At 48.5% G+C, this 18,038-nt stretch overlaps 1 protein-coding gene across 2 annotated transcripts in view; it reads left to right on the top strand.

Annotated features, from left to right (window-relative positions):
- CRIM1 (cysteine rich transmembrane BMP regulator 1) overlaps positions 1-17,741 on the top strand; it is a 179,594-nt gene extending 161,853 nt beyond the window's left edge. Inside the window, exons 14-17 of one of the 2 annotated variants that reach the window (XM_070429003.1) lie at positions 5,858-6,052; positions 11,246-11,368; positions 13,784-13,974; positions 15,300-17,741. In XM_070429003.1, the coding sequence (XP_070285104.1) occupies positions 5,858-6,052; positions 11,246-11,368; positions 13,784-13,974; positions 15,300-15,476 (686 nt within the window). In that variant the 3' untranslated portion in view covers positions 15,477-17,741. The remainder of the gene's footprint in view (positions 1-5,857; positions 6,053-11,245; positions 11,369-13,783; positions 13,975-15,299) is intronic. The other variant, XM_070429004.1, reaches the window with a different exon arrangement.
- The last annotated feature ends 297 nt before the right edge of the window (positions 17,742-18,038 follow it).

Genomic DNA, 18,038 nt, shown 5'->3' on the forward strand with positions numbered 1-18,038 from the left:
GACTCAGCTTCCTCACCTGGAAGATGGGAATACTAATGCTGTCCTGTGTCCTGTGCTTCGTGAACGTGCTGTGAAAGTTAGTCATCCACACAGTGAACAACTTGGTGAGCGGCAAGCGCCATGTGGATAGTCACAGCTCCCCGGACCCCGGGTGCCGCGGCTGTGAGTGACGGGCATCAGGCAGAGTCTGGTTTTCCATGTTAAATAGAGCACCTGCTGCTTTTCTGCAGGAGAAAGGCCTGGACAGAGTATCCTAGTGACAAGCGTGTGAAGGACGAGGACATCCCATATAATAAAAGGCTAATATGCAAATCGACCAAATGGCAGAACAACCAGTCGCTATGACACACACTGACCACCAGGGGGCAGACACTCAACGCAGGACCTGTCCCCTGGTGGTCAGTGTGCTCCCACAAGGGGAGCACCACTCAGCCAGAAGCCGGGCTCATGGCTGGCGAGCACAGCGGTGGTGGCAGGAGCCTCTCCCGCCACCGCAGCAGCGCTAAGGATGTCTGACTGCTGTAGGGAGCGGGCCTAAGCTGTCAGTCAGACATCCCCCAAGGGCTCCCGGACTGTGAGAGGGCACAGGCTGGGCTGAGGGACACCTCACACCCGCCCCCCACCCCCGAGTGCACGAATTTCATGCACTGGGCCTCTAATTTTTAAAAAAGGCTTTGGTGGTGTGCCTCGTCCTGCGCACTCTTAGCTTGAATAGCCATGGCTGCTCGGTCACCTTAATGTGCATTGTTCCATTTATAAGCTAAGATTCTTAAAAGTACTTCCCCTGTTTTTGCCCCAGTCAGTGTGTCCCTAGAGAGAGGTGGCTGCTTTTTGTACTCCCTCTTCTTAATCTCATGTTCCCCATAGTGGTCCCAGTCCCATTTTATGCCTGCCTAAATGATTTCTTCTAGTCCCTTGAGCCTCAAACTTAAGAAACCAAATTGAAGTATAATGTTGTTTAGCAGGGCCTGCAATTTCCATATCACACAGGACAAAGGGAGCCCCTGGTCTAGAAGCATCTCCTCAGGGCAGAGGCGTCACCGGCCTCAGTACCTCTGACCACGTGCTCAGAAGGCTCTCCATGGCGATGTGTGGGATGAGCCGGCTCCCCTTCCACCCCGCCCTGTGCGGGATTATTTTGCGCTGGGACTTATTCTGAGAGTGGGAGCTGCATTTAGTTTTCTTGGCCATTGGGATCGAAATAGTCCGCTGGAGATTTGAAAGGACTGATGCCGTTTCTAAAGCTGCCTGACTTCTTCTCAGGAAGTCACTCCTACACCAAGACTGACTCCATGACCACCACCGCCATACACAACCCGATTTAGACCTGGAGTATTTATACACCAACGCTGTGCCCTGGCGGAAGTGAAAAGCCCAACTCTAACATGATTTGAACGGAGCATAGATTTTCTGTTCCTCCACGGAGGAAGCGGAGCGGTCTCGAGATGCTCTCCTTGCCAGGGCTAAGGTACGTCCCTCCTCGTGGTCGATGCAGAGCAGCCTGGGCCGCCCCATCAGTGCCTCCTGGAGGCCTGACCGGGACCTTTCTAGAGGAAGAAAGCACCGCATTTCTCGGTTCTGGGTTTTCCCAGGTGTTCATTAGGGTTAGAGTGCCGGTAGTGACACAGCTCGAGAGGAGAAGCAGAGTCCAGCTGACAGCCTGTTAGGACTTCTTATCTTATCTTGGAGAGAGAAGTTTGAACAGGTGGGACGTCGGCTTGAAAGGAGTTAACATCTCAAGGCCTTGCCACTTTTTCATCCTCTTTGGTATCAAGCAGAATCGAGGAAAATGAAAGAAAGAAAAAAAAACAAACCCACGCTGAATTCTCCGAACTCCACCACAGTAAGACATACATGTTCTTACTGTAGTCACAGGCAATGCAAGGTAACGTCGCTTCTTTTCCGAAGCTGTGCGAGGCAAGGGCGCGCCGTGGGCTATGTCTGTAGCTCTCCACAGTGACTGCACAGAAGAGGGCCACACTTGATTGGATATGTAACTGCAAGCAGACAAACAGCAGTGTTCGTTTTAAAAATAAGCCTTATTATTGGTGTCACACCTCGTTTCCCATAAACATTCTCCTCTTCCTCGGAGATAAAGGGTCTTAAATAGAGTAAATGGAGATTGGCCCAGAAGGACCGTGGGTCTGAGGCGGCCCCTTGCTGGTCTCCATTCCCTGACACACCTGGGCCAGGTGTGTGGTGCAGTCAGCTGAAGGGTAATGTACCTTTGAAGACAAAGACCTTAAGACCCAACAGATACGAGCGGTGGGAAACCTAACAGTAGTTGTGTGGTCCGGGTTCCTGCCCGGGAGTGGGGCCGTCCTGAGGTCATCCTGCTTCGGTGCCCGGCCCGCCCTGCCACTTCCCAGCCCTGCAGCTTGGGCACGTGATGTCATCTCCCTGCCCCTCGGTTTTGTGTGGGATTGGACTAACACCCTGTCCCTGGGGCTGATGAGATCAAATGGAATTGGCCCATGTGAGCTGCTCAGCACGGCGCCCAGGACATAGCTGGCACTCAGCTGGGGGACGTTAGGGTTATTATTAGGTATTAAAGAATAAAGCTCATGCCATTGTCCGTGTAAGCAGACCAGTTGGAGTGATAAATATAACAGGGTTCAGTGGCACAGCTCACTCGATAGCCAAATAGAAACCAATTACTTTTGTCGCTATTCCTGTGTGTCTATTTCTACACCCTCTCCAGCCCGAGTGCTTAAAATGCTTTTATCTGTGCTTTCCATTAGACCAGCGGTTCTCAACCTGTGGGTCGAGACCCCTTTGGCGGTCGAACGACCCTTTCACAGGGGTCGCCTAAGACCATCCTGCGTATCAGATATTTACATTAGGATTCATAACAGTAGCAACATTACAGTGATGAAGTAGCAACGAAAATAATTTTATGGTTGGGTCACAACATGAGGAACTGTATTTAAAGGGCCAGAAGGTTGAGAACCACTGCATTAGACCCTGCTCCCCCCCCCCCCTGCCCCCCAAAACGACGGTGTCTTTATTCATTTATTATTTAGACCTCAAATTGCATAGAAGCCACCGTGTCGCCTGTACACAAGGTCACCCCTAAAGCTTCCTGGCCGCTTGCTTGGGTAAACTCAGACGAGCCGTGGAAGGAGGTGGTAAACCAGGAAAGAAACGCCTTGGGCGGGGGGGGGGGGGGGGGGGGGGGGCGGAGAGGGCGCACCGCGATGCTCAGTCGGCCGACATCCTCTCCGTGCATCCAGGCCTCCGTTTCGACCTTAGCCTTTCAGGTGAAATGTAGTCAGAGGTGGACATCATTCTATAAAACCTTATTAACCTAAATCTCATTAACTATAATCTAAAATGGACCCTGGAGAAGATGAAGTATCTTCAGGGTTTTGCCAAAATTAAGAATCCTCCATTCATTTTACTTGAAAATTCAGTGCAGTGGCTCTGGCTTGGCCTTCCCCTGAAAGTGCCAGGTAGCCAAACAGTTGTCCACTTTCCCGGCGAGGCCCAGGCACATTGGAGACCACGTGAAGGGGAAGGGAAGGAAAGGAGCCTTAGGTAGCGTCCATGCTGAGCACGTGGGCCTCGCGGTCGGATGGAGCCGGGTATGTGCAGGTTCCGCTGCTCACTGGCTGTGCTGCATTAAGTCACTGCCCCCGGTACACCTGGTTCCCTGGAGTGGGATGCACAGCCTGCTTCACCGTCTCATGAGGCTGACCCAGGTGCAGCTCTCGGCCCAGCGCCTGGGCACCATGGGTGCTCAGCAGATGCCAGTTCTCTCCTGCAGGACTTGGCACCTACATCCTCTTTCAGAGCCATCTGGTGTCTCTCTTGTCGGCCACCTGCCTCCGCCGACCTCCAATCTTTGAGGAGGTCAGCTCTGAGAATGCTGGCCCTGGGGTTCATAGAGCTTGTGGTCCCCTGAGCTCTGCATAAAATCAGCAATGGTGCTTTAAGAAGAAGTGCTTTCTTCCAGAAAGAATTCTCTGCTTAGAAGACTCTAGATTTGATGGTGCATCAAATGCCCTCAATGAAATGTTGGCTGGCGGTCAGAATATTACTAGAATTAGGTTCATTAATTGGTTTGACTCGGCCATTTGGCACGTACGCTGTGGACAGCTGGATGAAGTTGCCTCCTCGAAGGACTCTGTTAGCAAACACATCTGTCATGAATTTGGTTTGAAAGCCTCCAAATGAGTTTTCAAACTGAACATTCAGGGCACCAGAAAGCCTTTGGTGGAACATTTATGAATACAGTAAAATGTTTTTAATAGATATTGGGAAAGACTTCTGCTGATAACTAGAACTTTCTGTGATTACTTGATCTCCCTTGTTGATCCTTAACGAGTCGTATGAGAGGGACATGGGAAGTGTTGAGAAACAGAGTGTATGCATTTGAACACTTGGGGTAGATTCCCTCCTGTGCTCTCACTGAGGGACTGAGACATGCGTCTACAGAAACACAGGGCGTTGTCTGTGCCGCCTGAGCAGCCGCCTGTGCTAGAGTCATTGGCAAGAACAGGGTGCTGGCACCGAGGACAGATCTGTGAGCATGTCCATCTGGGACCCTCTCCCCCCCTCCCCCAGCAAAGGCGGAGCTCTGACCGTGGGCTGCAGAGAGGGGCTTCCCGCCACCTGGCGCTCTGCTGCAGGGTCTGGGCTGCTGGGAGGAGGCGGCTCCTGACCCACGCGGGCACGGCTCTCGGTGCACCCTCAAGCACCCTGGGCTCCGTGCTGTCTGGGTGGTGAACATTATCCCTGCGAGAGCTTCCCAGAGGCCTCTGGAAAGAACCCTGAGCCCTGGACACACTCCTCTCCTAAGGAGCTTCATTCCCGACTCCTGTAGTTTTCCGTTTTCTGGTGACCAGTGGTGATGGAAGGGCCCCTAGAATCTGAGCATAAACTTCCCCAGGTTCTGAGGCGTCACCCAGTCACTGGCCTGCCCAGTGTCGAGGGCTGCCCGCCCGTGTTCCCCCGGCGATTGTTCCCCCGGCGATTTGCCATCTCCGCTCTGCTGCTCCCTGGGCCTTGCTGAGCCACGGTGGTGCCCGAGCTCTAGGGCAGCGTGACCACCAGGAAGTGAGTTCAGGAAACCAGGAGAAGGCGTTGCGTCAGAGAAGGGAACTTTTTGAAGGAAAGCGGGGGAGGGATAACGGCCAGGGAAATGGAGGGAAAAAGGAGGAGCAGAATGTTTTAAGCTGTAAGTTCTCGTACATAAAAATAGCTCTTAAAAATATAATGTTCTCAAAAACCATACATTCCTGAAAAATGGATTGAAATGAAAGAGGTGGTTTTTAAAGTAAATCTCTCTGCTGAGGACAATGCCATCGGCATCCCTGGGGATGAAGGAGTCCCGTCTGGGAAAGCCCGGGACCCTGCTAGTTCGCTCTGACACGCCAGTCCATTCCTTACTACTCCCCTGAACTATCTACAAAAAAGATTAACAAAAAGTGGGAATTCCTTTAATTAGTTCCATAAACATACTTAGCTGGACTTTTAAAAAAATCTTTCCAGATAGAATAAAACCTCTGCATGTGTCTTTACCTACTTCTATTTCAGTTTTTCTGTGTGGCATGTTCAACAGCCATACTGTGATTGACTGTGTATGCTTTGTGATGACAGTCTGGTGACCCCTCCCCAGGCGGTGTCATTCCCAGCCGGTTGTAATCATGACCACCGTGCCGTAGCCGCAGTGGCCCTTGGTCACATGAGTCTCCTAGGCAGAGGGGAGGTAGAAGGGGTCTGGGGGAGCAAAAGTTCCCGGATTCTGGAACTCCTAAAGCCTGTTGCGATTGTATGGAGCGGTTCCCCTTGGGTATAATAAGAACCGTGCTTTGTCACCTCAAGCCACTCCACAGTGCCCTGTTCTTGCCCCTAGAAGACAGCATCGCGAAGAGGGTGGTGTGCCACTTCGGTGGGAAGGCCTACGCCGACGAGGAGCGCTGGGACATAGACAGCTGCACGCACTGCTACTGCCTGCAGGGCCAGACCCTCTGCTCCACCGTCAGCTGCCCGCCGCTGCCCTGCGTGGAGCCCATCAACGTGGAAGGCAGCTGCTGCCCAATATGCCCAGGTAACTACGCCCTCGTCCTGACACTCTTCTGGTAAACTGATTGCAGATGAAACCTGAGCAGACCCCGAGGCTCCGCCCCATCCGTGAGTCCTTGTGTGCAACCTCGTGCCTGTCTTTCCCCCCACCCCTCCCACCCTTCATGAAACCTCAGTTCACCTCCCAGTTTCAGACCTAAGCCCCCACAGCTGCCCAGACCCTCCTGCTGGTCGCCATGCCTGTGTCTCCTGGATAAAAACCGCTCCGCCCCCCTCTGCCCTGGTCCCAGCAGTGGGACCTGCGCTCCTGGCAGGACAGCCTCGGGCAGTGCTGACCACACAGACCCAAGAGCGGGCTCACCAGGGCCCGTGAGGTCCGGGCGAGTCAGGAGCCTCGGCATCTCCGCCACAAGTCTCGTGTGTTCTTAGTGTTATTAGAGAATCTTGCTCCGTGCCACCCAGAGGGCCAGGAGTCACGCCCACCGAGGGGGCATATGCTGTGCAGTGTGAAATGGGAGCCGTGGACCCGTCTCACCAAGTCCTGCCCCATCACTGTTGTTGAGCTGTGCAGTCCAGCCCTCACGGAGCGCCTCTAAGAAGGTCCCTTTGTCCCCCAAGGAGGATGGGATATTCTGCCAGGTCAGGAGGCCACACCCTTTCAGGGCCGTCTGCTGGGTACTTGGCATGTTGGCGTCTCAGCGGCCTTAAGGTACAGATTGAGTCAGGGTTCCCTGCTGTGAGGTGCCATCGCTCAGCATGCACATGGGGGCGGGCGGGATGAAATCCTTACGGGCTTTCAATGAGAAGGAGGAAAAGCGTGTATTTCTCATTGGCGTTGTTTTGTCTAGTACGTGTCACCTTTGTTTCCCAGGTTTCTTAAGTTTTCTTAGGAATGTGCGCTTTATGATATAAATGGTGAAACAACCATATGTATTTGTTCTGCAAAGATTTGTCAGGACCTGCTGTGCACACGCACTGTGTGGGCACTGGGCACAGCAGCGACCCGCCCCGTGCTCACGGAGCCTGGCTGCCGCAGGGAGAGATGGCAGCCAGCGCGTGCCAGGGGATAGACAGCACGCGGATGCGGACCAGGCTGCGGAGAAAGCACAGCGAGCGGCGGGCAGGGAGGAGGGCAGGTGGTGATGGTTCAGGTGGGAGGGCCAGGGAGCGCCTGCCTGCTAAGGCCACGTTTACAGAGAGACGCAGAAGAGCCGCAGGGCCGAGAGGAAGGCGGGGAGCCCCCAGGTGTGACACTCAGTCCCTCGCAGAGGCCTTTCGGTGCAGTGGTGCGGGCAAGTCTAGTGAGTGGCTTCAAGAGAGGAGGAGAAGGGGTGCGTTGGAGACTGTGGTTGTTCCAGACCACGGCAGGTTTTCCTGTGAGTGCAGTGGCCTTGGAGGCTGTCAGAGGAGGAGGCCTGAGCTAGACCGTGAAGGACAGGTGGGCTCTCCTCATTGCAGCGAGGAGGGTGATCTGACCAAAGACCCTGACATGGGAAGGCCAAGGCCTCGTGCCCTGGACAAGAGTTCTAGGGGCAGGAGCGAAGGACAAACTACAGCTATGGCCAAGCCTTTGAGGGCCTTCACGGTCGGGTGAAGAGCGTGCCCTGAGGCGTTGGTGGGGAGGCTCGTTTGTGAGCAGATGCATGACACGGTGGCAGACGTGCTTGGGGCGCCCAGCAGGGTGTGTGCAGCAGGGACAGGCCAAGGCCGGGCCGCTCAGCTCGCAGTGCAGACATCCCAGGTGTGCGACGGTGAGGACCCGGATCCAGGTGACGGGGGTGGGTTTAGTGAAGGAGAGGCTGCAGATACTGCGAACATCCTTGTTCATTAGCGCAGATTTCCCCACTGGCTTCTCAGTGAGGAATCACTGTTGGATTGAGATTTAATCTCTGTAACTCTCCTTTCTGCACCTGATACTGTTGAGGAGTCACTTCTCCATCTGACCGCTCTGCACACTTTGCCAGCAGTCAAGCTGTTGCCACTTGACGTTTGATCTGTCGCCTGCCAGGAAGGCCGGGCTCCTGCCCTGCTCTCCCCCGCACGCCATGATCTGCCCCTCCCTGAGCCTGCGGGCTTCCATGCTCGTCTGGAGAGCCCCCGCTACCTTGCTTTGATCTCTGAACGTATCAGCTAGCCTCACCCTTTATAAAGCACTTGGCCCCACTGCCAGCTTTGGGTATAAGTACAACACCTGTGAGCTGGTCAGCTGGTTGTACTTGTCCCACCTCACAGAAGAGTTCAGTGACCTGTCGGGTCATGCAGCCAGTTAGCAGGAAACCTGGGCGTGGACTTCAGGCTCCAGCTCCAAAAAGTGGCACCCTCAGCTGGGAGCATATCCAGCTTGGGAGCCCCAGGTGGTCCAGAAGAGGACATGTTAAGGAAGGTGGCTGTCACAGCTGGTCAGGTGCCTCTGAATGTAGCACATACCCCTGGTAAGTCGTCTTGGGTTCCTCTCAAGTTCAGATCAGATCTGACCGACCGCAGGAGTAATTCATAATTGTGACCCTATGCCCGGGACCTGGGAGGCCTGTCCCCTGACAAGGCCAGCAGCTAGGAAGGGCTCGTGTGGTAAATGCCGGGAGGGTGACATGTTACAGGAGGTTGAATGCAGCCCTGGCCAGGGAAGGCCGAGGTCGAGGCATGGAAAGGCAGCAGCATCCCCACTTCTTGTTTCTCCAGTTTGTTTTTCCTGAAAAATACATCCTTTTTGGCCAAACTGCTTAGAGGCAGTTTCCTGCTTAAGTTTGCATTGAAGGGAAAGGACCCTCTCTCCTTCGACTTGAGGGCCCTAAACTAGAGCTTTAAGGATTTTGTGATTAAAATAGAAAAGGGGTGTGACTGGGCTTTAATCAGAGCGGAATGAGTTCAGTGGGCAGACTGATATAGAGGCCCCGGGAGCTCGGATGTCGGTCAGAGCTGCTGTGGGGATGGGAGGCCGGAGGGCAGGGCTGGCCTTGATCACAGCCGTGCCCCCAGGCGCAGCCCACTGCCTCCCTCAGAGGACGTGCTCAGGAAACACTTGTTGGACACGGTGAGAGAGTCTGTCGAGAGGACCTCCTGCTTCATCCCAGGCAGTTTTCCTACCTCTCCTTGCCTTTGCCAGGTAGAGCCTTTCTCAGCACCTGTGGGAAGAGAATGCACACAGCCGTCTCTTGTTGGCAGGCTTTCCCTTCACATCCGCAGGTGGGAGGCAGAATTTCAAAGGTGCTTCTCACCCAGGAAAACCCGAGGTGAAACACACCTGGTCCCAGCCCGGGGCCCCTGCAGAGCCTCCTGATCTCCGCTGTGGGCATCCCCAGGTCTGTGCAGTAGCTCTCACCTGAGGCCTTTCCACCGAGGCCTAAGAAACAGGGCAGGCTGGTCCTGCCGGGATAGGAAGGTTCAAGGCTGTGCTGGCCTAGGCAAGGGAGGGCTCAGGGGGGTGCAGTGCCACTTAAACATGCCATGTAAATGTCAGGTTCACTTTCTCCCCAAATCCCTCCAGGATATTCACACATCAGGCTAAACACTGTTCCCCAACACACCCAGCCCAGGACCAGAGAGAATGAGCACATGTCTAAGCTCTTCGGATGATTCAGTAAGACAGACAAGTTTGAGAGTCCCCGGCTTCTGTAAATGGTGACATTTTCAGTAAAGTCTCGTCTTAATTTCTAGTTTTCAAGGGCCCATTGAACCTCTGGAAAGGATGAATGGCTAGGCCCTGCCATGTCTGAGGCCTGATAATTTAAGGAAGAGAGCGGGAGTCGGGATGGAGGCCACAGGGACTTGGTTCTCAGGGACAGTGGAGCTCTGCAGTTCCCTGACGGGTAGCCGCGGGCAGTTTGCTTCTAACCGCTCAGTGTGCATCTCCCTGGCGGGCACTCGGTAAACTCCCCGTGGAAGCTTAGCAGATGCCGTCTTCTCTGTCGCTTTTTCCTTCCCAGCTTCATCTTAGGGTTTACTTCCTGAAAGCCGGTAACTTTGGGATAGACAGTGATCACTCAGCAGAGAGGATTATTAACTTTTAGTATTTTATGTATTTTATATTGGGACCAAATTAGGCTATTAGTATTTAGTATTGCCAATGCTGAATAACCTTATTATAAGAGGACATACATGATGAAGTGGGACTTTTATCGTTGCGTTTTGAAAATAGAGGTTCTTAAGGATTATTTTTTTAGAAAGTTGTGCTGGTGGTTGTTAGCCAGATGGGGTTAGGATAAATAAATATATTTGTAGGAGCCAAGGTAAGCTTTGACTTTTTTCACTGGTTCCTTTGACTTAAAAAAAGAAAAAAAGACTTGATATTTGGGAGCAAGAATGTTCTTCTCAGAAAGTTTTGTTTGTAGTGTGCCATTGATCAAAGTGTTGATATGATGGAAATGCATTTACCGAAGACCCTGGTTCCAGTGGTAACACGCAGACGTTTAAGACTTAAATGAGACAGCAGGGCCTTCCCACTGAGGGGGAGAGTTTGGGGGAAATGGCTAAGAAATGTATAAAGAGTGGGAAAAGCTTTCATTTTTTCACTTCCTGTGACATGTAAATGATTCAACACTCGTGGATTAAAGAGCAACAGTTAATTCGAGTGTAGTATTTATCTGATGGAAAGTAAAAGCAATCCTTCCTTTTTAGCCAATCCAATGCTTGCACAAAACCATAGTTAACACCATCTGCCATGAAAAGCAGAGTGTCTGACCCTGACAGAGAAAACCCTTTTTCCTCCTTTCAAATGGTTTTAACACTTGGAGTGGGGGAAACGAGTTAAGTCGGCTCGCGTGAATTGCGAGTACTCCGCGGGAGCCGTCTTAACTCGGTTCATATAGATTTGCGGTGGAGTGCGGGAAACGTGTAAACTCGGGCCGATTGTAACTGCGTATTACCAAATATTTGTTTGTTTGCCGTTCACAAAGATACCTACCTGCGTATGCGAACCGTTTCATACCCATTGGGGTAATAGGTTTCATAAAAATCCCTGATTTTGCGCGGGAAACCTAAATAATTGCCCGCGCCATCTTATATTTTGGCGGGAAATTCACCCCACACCGGAGTGTTAAGACATGCTTCCCACCCCTGTAAAGCAGGGACTCTCCAGCAGTAATGTCAGTGCAGAAACCGGGTCTTTCACATCCCCACATGTTGTGTTGAACTGAATGCACCATCCACTTGGACTGAGGAAACAACAGCTAACAATAGTAGCCCCTCCGCCGTCTCTTATGAAAAATGTCCCGTCTTTCAGAAATGTATGTCCCGGAACCAACCAACGTGCCCATTGAGAAGGTAAATCGTCGTGGCGAGACTGACGTGCAGGTTCCCAGGTGGCCCACTCCTAGTGAAAATGACATTGTCCATCTCCGCAGAGGTAAGTGCCAGAGTCCGCTGGTACCGTCCAGTCTTACGTAGCATCTACTTTAAATTTGTTTTTAATCTTCACCTGAGGACATGCTTAGAGGAAGGGAGAGGAGGAGAGAGACATCGATGTGAGAGAGAAACATCCATCGGTTGCCTTCTGTACGTGCCCCGACCAGGGATCGAACCTGCAAACCAGGTATGTGCCCTGACGGAACCGAACTGGTAACCTTTTAGTACAACCAGCTGAGCCACTCCTGCCAGGCTTGTTGCATTTTTAAAACTGCCTTCAGATAACTTCTCTAGAGAAGGCCTGCTTGGCTGTAACACGTCTGACACCCGAATAATAAAGTCTGCAGGCCACTGGGTAAACTGCCTCCTTCTGGCCCCACATGTTCAGAGACTTAGTGATGATGGAACAGAGTATGTTCCCGGCCCAGGTGGGATTTCCAAGCCCTCACTGATATTTACATGTGTGAATAGACTTATAAATTATTCACTGTCCCCGTGGGTTCCGTACGGAGCGTTGACATGCATTAGGTTACCCTCTGCTTCTGGGTCGTTTTCACTCCGACAGTTCGGTGTATTACGTGTTGACTGTCCCACTCGCCAGGTTTATTCCGTGCTTCATACTTTCCTTGCTCTGTCCTTTCAGCTGTGTAAGAGATGTTACTGCGTCTCTCCGTAAAGTGGGAAAGCAAGGCAGCGTTTCTGTCAATATCACCTTCTCTGTAAAAGCAGATCCCTGGATCCAAATAGTATACACTTGCTCTTAGCTACGACTCAGTACTGTCTCCTGTCTACTCCAAGGACATTTTCAAAATCCTTGCTATACAATTTTTATGATAGGTTTTGAAAGAAGCAGTATTTATTGCTTGAGAGATTAATGGTCTGTTACTCTACTAGTAGATACTCTAAGTTATGCTGAGAGCAGGCCTCCTGGACATAGGGATTGGCTCCCGGTGTACTTGTTCTGAGAGGTGCTTTACCATTATGTTTATACTCACTCAGTCAATAGATACCAGTGCTTAGTCTGTGCCACATCCTGTTCTAGGTGCTGGGCTTTGGTCATAAAAACAGCCTTATTCACTGTAATATGTTGAGAAAATTTCTCCTATGGTCTACATAGATCCTCATGTGTCAGTAGCAGGGAATTTTATGCTTCTTCTAAGCAACAGATTGGTTTGAATCTTAAAGATATTATGAATCTTAATGATGATACTTTATTTCCATTTTGCTTTGGCTGCTAGGAAGGCTCAAAGCTAAATTTTATGGCCTGCTGCTAGCATGTGAACAGAACTTAAGGACTGAATTTTATAAACAGACCCTAGTTGAAGTTTCATGTTCCTTTCACCAAGATTTTCTTAGTTTACTTTTTAAAAATCTTATGTGACAGATATTCCTAAAATAATTTCCAATATCATTTGAAATGTGGTAAGCCAAAAATTCATTCCTTTTATTCATTGCGTATTTAAAACATGAATTCATCGATGTTACTTTTACCGTTGGCATTGTTCTTGATGCTGATAAATGTTCCTTTTTTCTCCCTACACTGGCTAAAATTCTCTTCCTCCTATCCCCCACATACACAAAGAAGCATATTCATAAAAATGGATTTTTAAACACTGAATATCACAAAGATGTGCTACTTCGTGAGCTGAGTTTCTAGAACATTTTAGGGGCAACTCCTTCTTATTGTGTCCTGCATCTTGCTCTAACCTGGTCTTTGATGCATTTAGACAAACTGATTACAGTGGTTTATTTGAAACAAAAGTAAGAAAACTTCCTGTTATCTCTGTCTGCAGTATTCATTGCAAGGAGGATGATTAAAAGGAGCAGAAAGACTTTCATGCATATAAGCAAAACGAGCAATTGTCCCCTGTGCAGTACATTAATAACAAGGCAGGAAAATGATCTAACAGGCCTGGTGACTTTTCAGCAAATTTATGAAAAGGCATTCTTGCTCAGAGCTCAGTAAACCAGAATACTGATCAAAACACCAAGCTCTTGGTTCTAGCTTAATTTTTACTAATACTCTAGTAATTGGTCTTAGCTATTTCCCTACCAAGCCTAAGAATATACATTGTCTAATCTCCTACTTGCAAGTAAACAGAGCTAATATGTTTCCTTTAAAATGTTAGAAGCCAATAAGTTAAAATACTTTCAGTAGTTGAATTTCTGTCACTTTTTAAAGTCTAGATAAGAATTTTCTTGACTAGCTAGAACAGCATCATCATGCCCAATTATTAACCTCCTCACCCGAGTATTTTTTACATCCATCCCTAAGAACTCTGCAGATCAACACTAGACCTTAATCATGTTTTAGCCGGAAAACCAAGTTGCTGATTTCTGTCTGCAATGTAATTAAAATAATCCTTAAAAATTCCGGTGTAGATAATAAATCTTGTAATCCTTTTATTTTTCTTAGATGTGGGTCATCTCAAGGTAGATTACGGAGATAATAACCGGCGGCACCCAGCGGAAGACTCCTCACTGGACAGCATAGCCGCGGTCGTGGTTCCCGTCGTGATAGGCCTCTCCATTATCATAGCATTCCTGCTCATCAACCAGAAGAAACAGTGGATACCCCTGCTTTGCTGGTATCGAACGCCAACGAAGGTATCGTCCTGAGAACGTTTCAGCCTCTAGAGTGGTCAAACTAGGAAAGCTTGCATGCTTATTACTTCCTTGAATTGTGCAGCCAGTGAAATTTTTACTTTGCTCTCCGTGGCCTCACGTGCATATCAAGCTGTAGCAATCAGATATCTGGTACTGGCCCAACCTCCTGGATTGATTCCTAAGTACATACATAAGGAATTAAAAGCTGATCACCTGGTGTTTCTCAGTGATCTATCAACTTAGAAATGGGAGAGAAATCATCAAGGGAGGGGGTGATAGGAGAGCCGGGAAGAGAGCTATCGATTATGGGATATACAGAAGTCAAAGGTCAGAGAGACGTGTCCGAGGCGAGCAGAGAGGGAAAGGGAGTGAGAGAGGAAGAGATTGCGTGAAGTAATACTAGACAAGGGAGAGAGACAGATTTCATATTGAGGGAGAAAGAGTATACAAAGTGTCCCCAAGAAATGTATGCACATGTTAACAGCCGATAGCTCAATTTTGAAAATGAAATGTATTTTAATAAACACTGCCTTTATAATTAGTGTGTGTATTCATTTTCTGAGGACACCCTGTATTTGTTGTCAAATCTGCCTATTTTAAAAGGCAAGACAATTCGTTTTCATTAAAGGAAATAAATTGTGATGCTTTCCAACCTTGATTCTACCTTTTACATTTAGTTTTTTCCTAAGAAAAAAAAATCAGACAACCTTAAGAATTTAAAGCAGCCTTGAATAACTATTTTATCCAACTTACCATCTAGATAACCCCTCCCAGTGAAGTCTATTAGATGGTTATCCTGCCTCCGATTTTCTTTAGACAAAAATGCGCTGGGCACATGCTGTGTCAGGACACGGGGCAGGGACTGAGCAGGCGCAGTCCCCTCTGCAGTGCTGGGAAAGGAGCCCCGCCCCCACAGGGCGTGGAGGGGCTGACACAGGCTGTTGTACAGCCTGAGCGCTTCAGAATGGTCTCTGCCTGTCGTAACTTCCACTCATTCCCTAACCCTCTTAAGTACTAGTCTGTCCTTCGAGGATTTGAAAATAGTCATGTCACTCACTTCACCAGTTCCCCCATTCCCCTCAATTCCTTCACCCACTCCATTTGGCATAACTTATTGACGTTTCACCTGTAAAGACAGTTTGTCAGTCAGTACCCTCATGAAGCGGCAGTTGGCACCAGAACAGATGTAAGCTCCATGGAGAGTCCGCCCGTCAGCGTACTTACTGTGAAGCTATTACCCACTTGAATTAGGGACTAAATTTGTGTCAATGTGGGCTCCATAAAGCAGCTAATTCTTTGCGGTTTTTCTTTCCCTCACTGCATAGCCTTCTTCCTTAAGCAATCAGCTGGTATCTGTGGACTCCAAGAAAGGACCCCGCGCCCAGGGGGACAGTGCCCAGAGGATGCTCAGGATTGCGGAGCCGGACGCCAGGTTCAGCGGCTTCTACAGCATGCAGAAACAGAACCATCTACAGGCAGACAAGTTCTACCAGACGGTGTGAAGGGAGGCAAGTCGGATGAGGTGGTAGAAGCCAGAAGCGACTCAATCTGCTCTTAAAAGTAAACTAGAATTTGTGCACTTGCTTAGTGGGTTGTGTTGGATGGTGACTTGATGTACAGCGCTGAGAACTGACTGGGATGGGCTCTGTCGGCGGCAGTGTGCAGAACAAGCATTCCCACTTTTCCTCAAGATGACTGACCAAGTGTTTTCTTAGAACCAAAGTTTTCCAAGTTGCTAAGACATATTTGCTTGTAATATAGCGGTAGAGATATTTGGGGGCGGGGACAGTCGAGTTTGGCTGGGGAAGTGGGTGGGAGGGTGGTGTTGGGAAGACATTGGTCAGCTTGGCTCGGGGAGAGTCCCATGAAGCAGCAGCAGTTCAGGGGCCAGCGGATGCTCTTCCTGTTGCTCCGGAGCCTGCAGGGTTGCGGCGCTCGGGCCTGAGTAAGCAGGAAGCCAAAGGCCTTGTGATCCTGCCGCCGCAGCCACCTTAGCAGCACAGAGAGCGCGGCAGAACCTTCTGATAGCCATCCCAGGTCTAAAGCCACAGTTCCTTCCCTCTAGTCACAACTGCCGTGGGCGGCGAGGAAGCGAGGGAGATGTGAGGACCACATTTCCGGGAAGCGGGTTGTTCAGGATATCTACAGTTAGACTTTTTGCTGCTTTCGTTTTCTTCCAAGCCAATCAGCCAGTTCCTAGCAGAGTCGGCAGGTAAACAGGACCCAAAGTCATTTCTTGGCGTGAGCACTGAGCTGTTCCCAGGACCGCGCGGCACGGCGTGGGGTGGAGGTCGCCAGGTATTTCCAGGGCTACGCTTCATTGTTTGCTGTTGCTTCATTCTGTTTGATTGTTGGTTGTTCACAGTTTTTGTTGAAGCTCTAGCTTAAGAAGAAACTTTTCTTTTTAAAAAGACTGATTGGGGATTTTTTTTTTCCTTATTATATACTGATTCTACAAAATAGAAAACTACTTCATTTTAATTGTATATTATTCAAGCACCTTTGTTGAAGCTCAAAAAAAATATGCCTCTTTAAACTTTAGCAATTATAGGAATATTTATGTAACTATCTTTTGCTTCAAAAAAAAGTATTTGTGTGCGTGTGTATATAATATATACATACATATATATTTATACACATACAATTTATGTTTTCCTGTTGAATGTATTTTTATGAGATTTTTAACCAGAACAAAGACAAACAGGCATTCCATATCAATACTTTTGATCACTTACAAATTTTTGAATAACACGAGATCTTGTTCTACCTGCAGTTTAATCAGGAAGAAAGGTGTGTGTGTGTGGGCGAGTGTGTCACGTACACGCCTTGGGCCGTGCCATCACACCTGCTGTGGAGAAGGTCTTCCTTTAGTAAATCTCCTGACTCATTTGGATTTGCTTTCAGTTGGTTTTCAATTCGCTCCACTGGCCAGAAACACTGATGGCAGTTTATCTGCATCCCTAATCAGCTCCTGGATTTTTTTTTTTTTTCTTCAAACAACTGTTTGAAACAACTACTGGAATATTGTCCATAAATAAGCTGGAAGTTTGTTGTAGTTTGCCTCAAATATAACTGACTGTATACTATAGTGTTAACTTTTCAAACAGCTCTTAGCACTTTTATACTAATTACCCATTTGTGCATTGATTTTTTTCTTTTAAAAATGCTTGTTGTGAAAGACACAGATACCCAGTATGCTTAATGTGAAAAGAAAATGTGTTCTGTTTTGTAAAGGAACTTTCAAGTATTGTTGTAAATACTTGGACAGAGATTGCTGAACTTTAAAAAAAATTTTAATTTATTATTATGTCCTAATTTATTAATCTGAAGATTAACCATTTTCTTTGTCTTAGAATATCAAAAAAAGAAAAAGGTGTTCTAGCTGTTTGCATCAAAGAAAGAAAAAGATTTATTATCAAGGGGCAATATTTTTATCTATTTCCAAAATAAATTTGTTAATGATATGATGTTACCAAAATAAGATTTACATCAGCCTGATTAATATAAAATTTTGTTGACAATTAATCCATTCCTGGCATAAAAAGTCTTTATCCAAAAAAAATTGTAAATGCTTGCTTTTTCAATCATGGCCATATTATGAAAATACTAACAGGATATAGGACAAGGTGTAAATTTTTTTATTATTATTTTAAAGATATGATTTATCCTGAGTGCTGTATCTATTACTCTTTTACTTTGGTTCCTGTTGTGCTCTTGTAAAAGAAAAATATAATTTCCTGAAGAATAAAATAGATCTATGGCAGGCACTTGGCGTGTACCGTAGTTCTTCAAGAACCAAGCACTTTGGTTCTTGGCCACAAACAAACACTTTTAATCACACCATGTAACTTTCCAAGTGACTCCACATTTGGGATTAGAAAGATAAGCTGTCCTTTTGCTTTCAGGTTGTCAGTCTAACAACCTCTAGGGTCACAAGCGGCTACACAGACTCTTACCTCACCATGTTATCTCAGCGACCGCACAGACAGAGAAAGACAGGGCTCCTATCATTCCAGAAAAATCGTCCCCTCCCACCCCCCGCAACACTCCTTACCGTCAGGCGG

Source organism: Myotis yumanensis, unplaced genomic scaffold (assembly GCF_028538775.1).
Source record: "Myotis yumanensis isolate MYYU_CA2020_CCGP unplaced genomic scaffold, mMyoYum1.0.hap1 SCAF_11, whole genome shotgun sequence".
NCBI lineage: Eukaryota > Metazoa > Chordata > Mammalia > Chiroptera > Vespertilionidae > Myotis > Myotis yumanensis.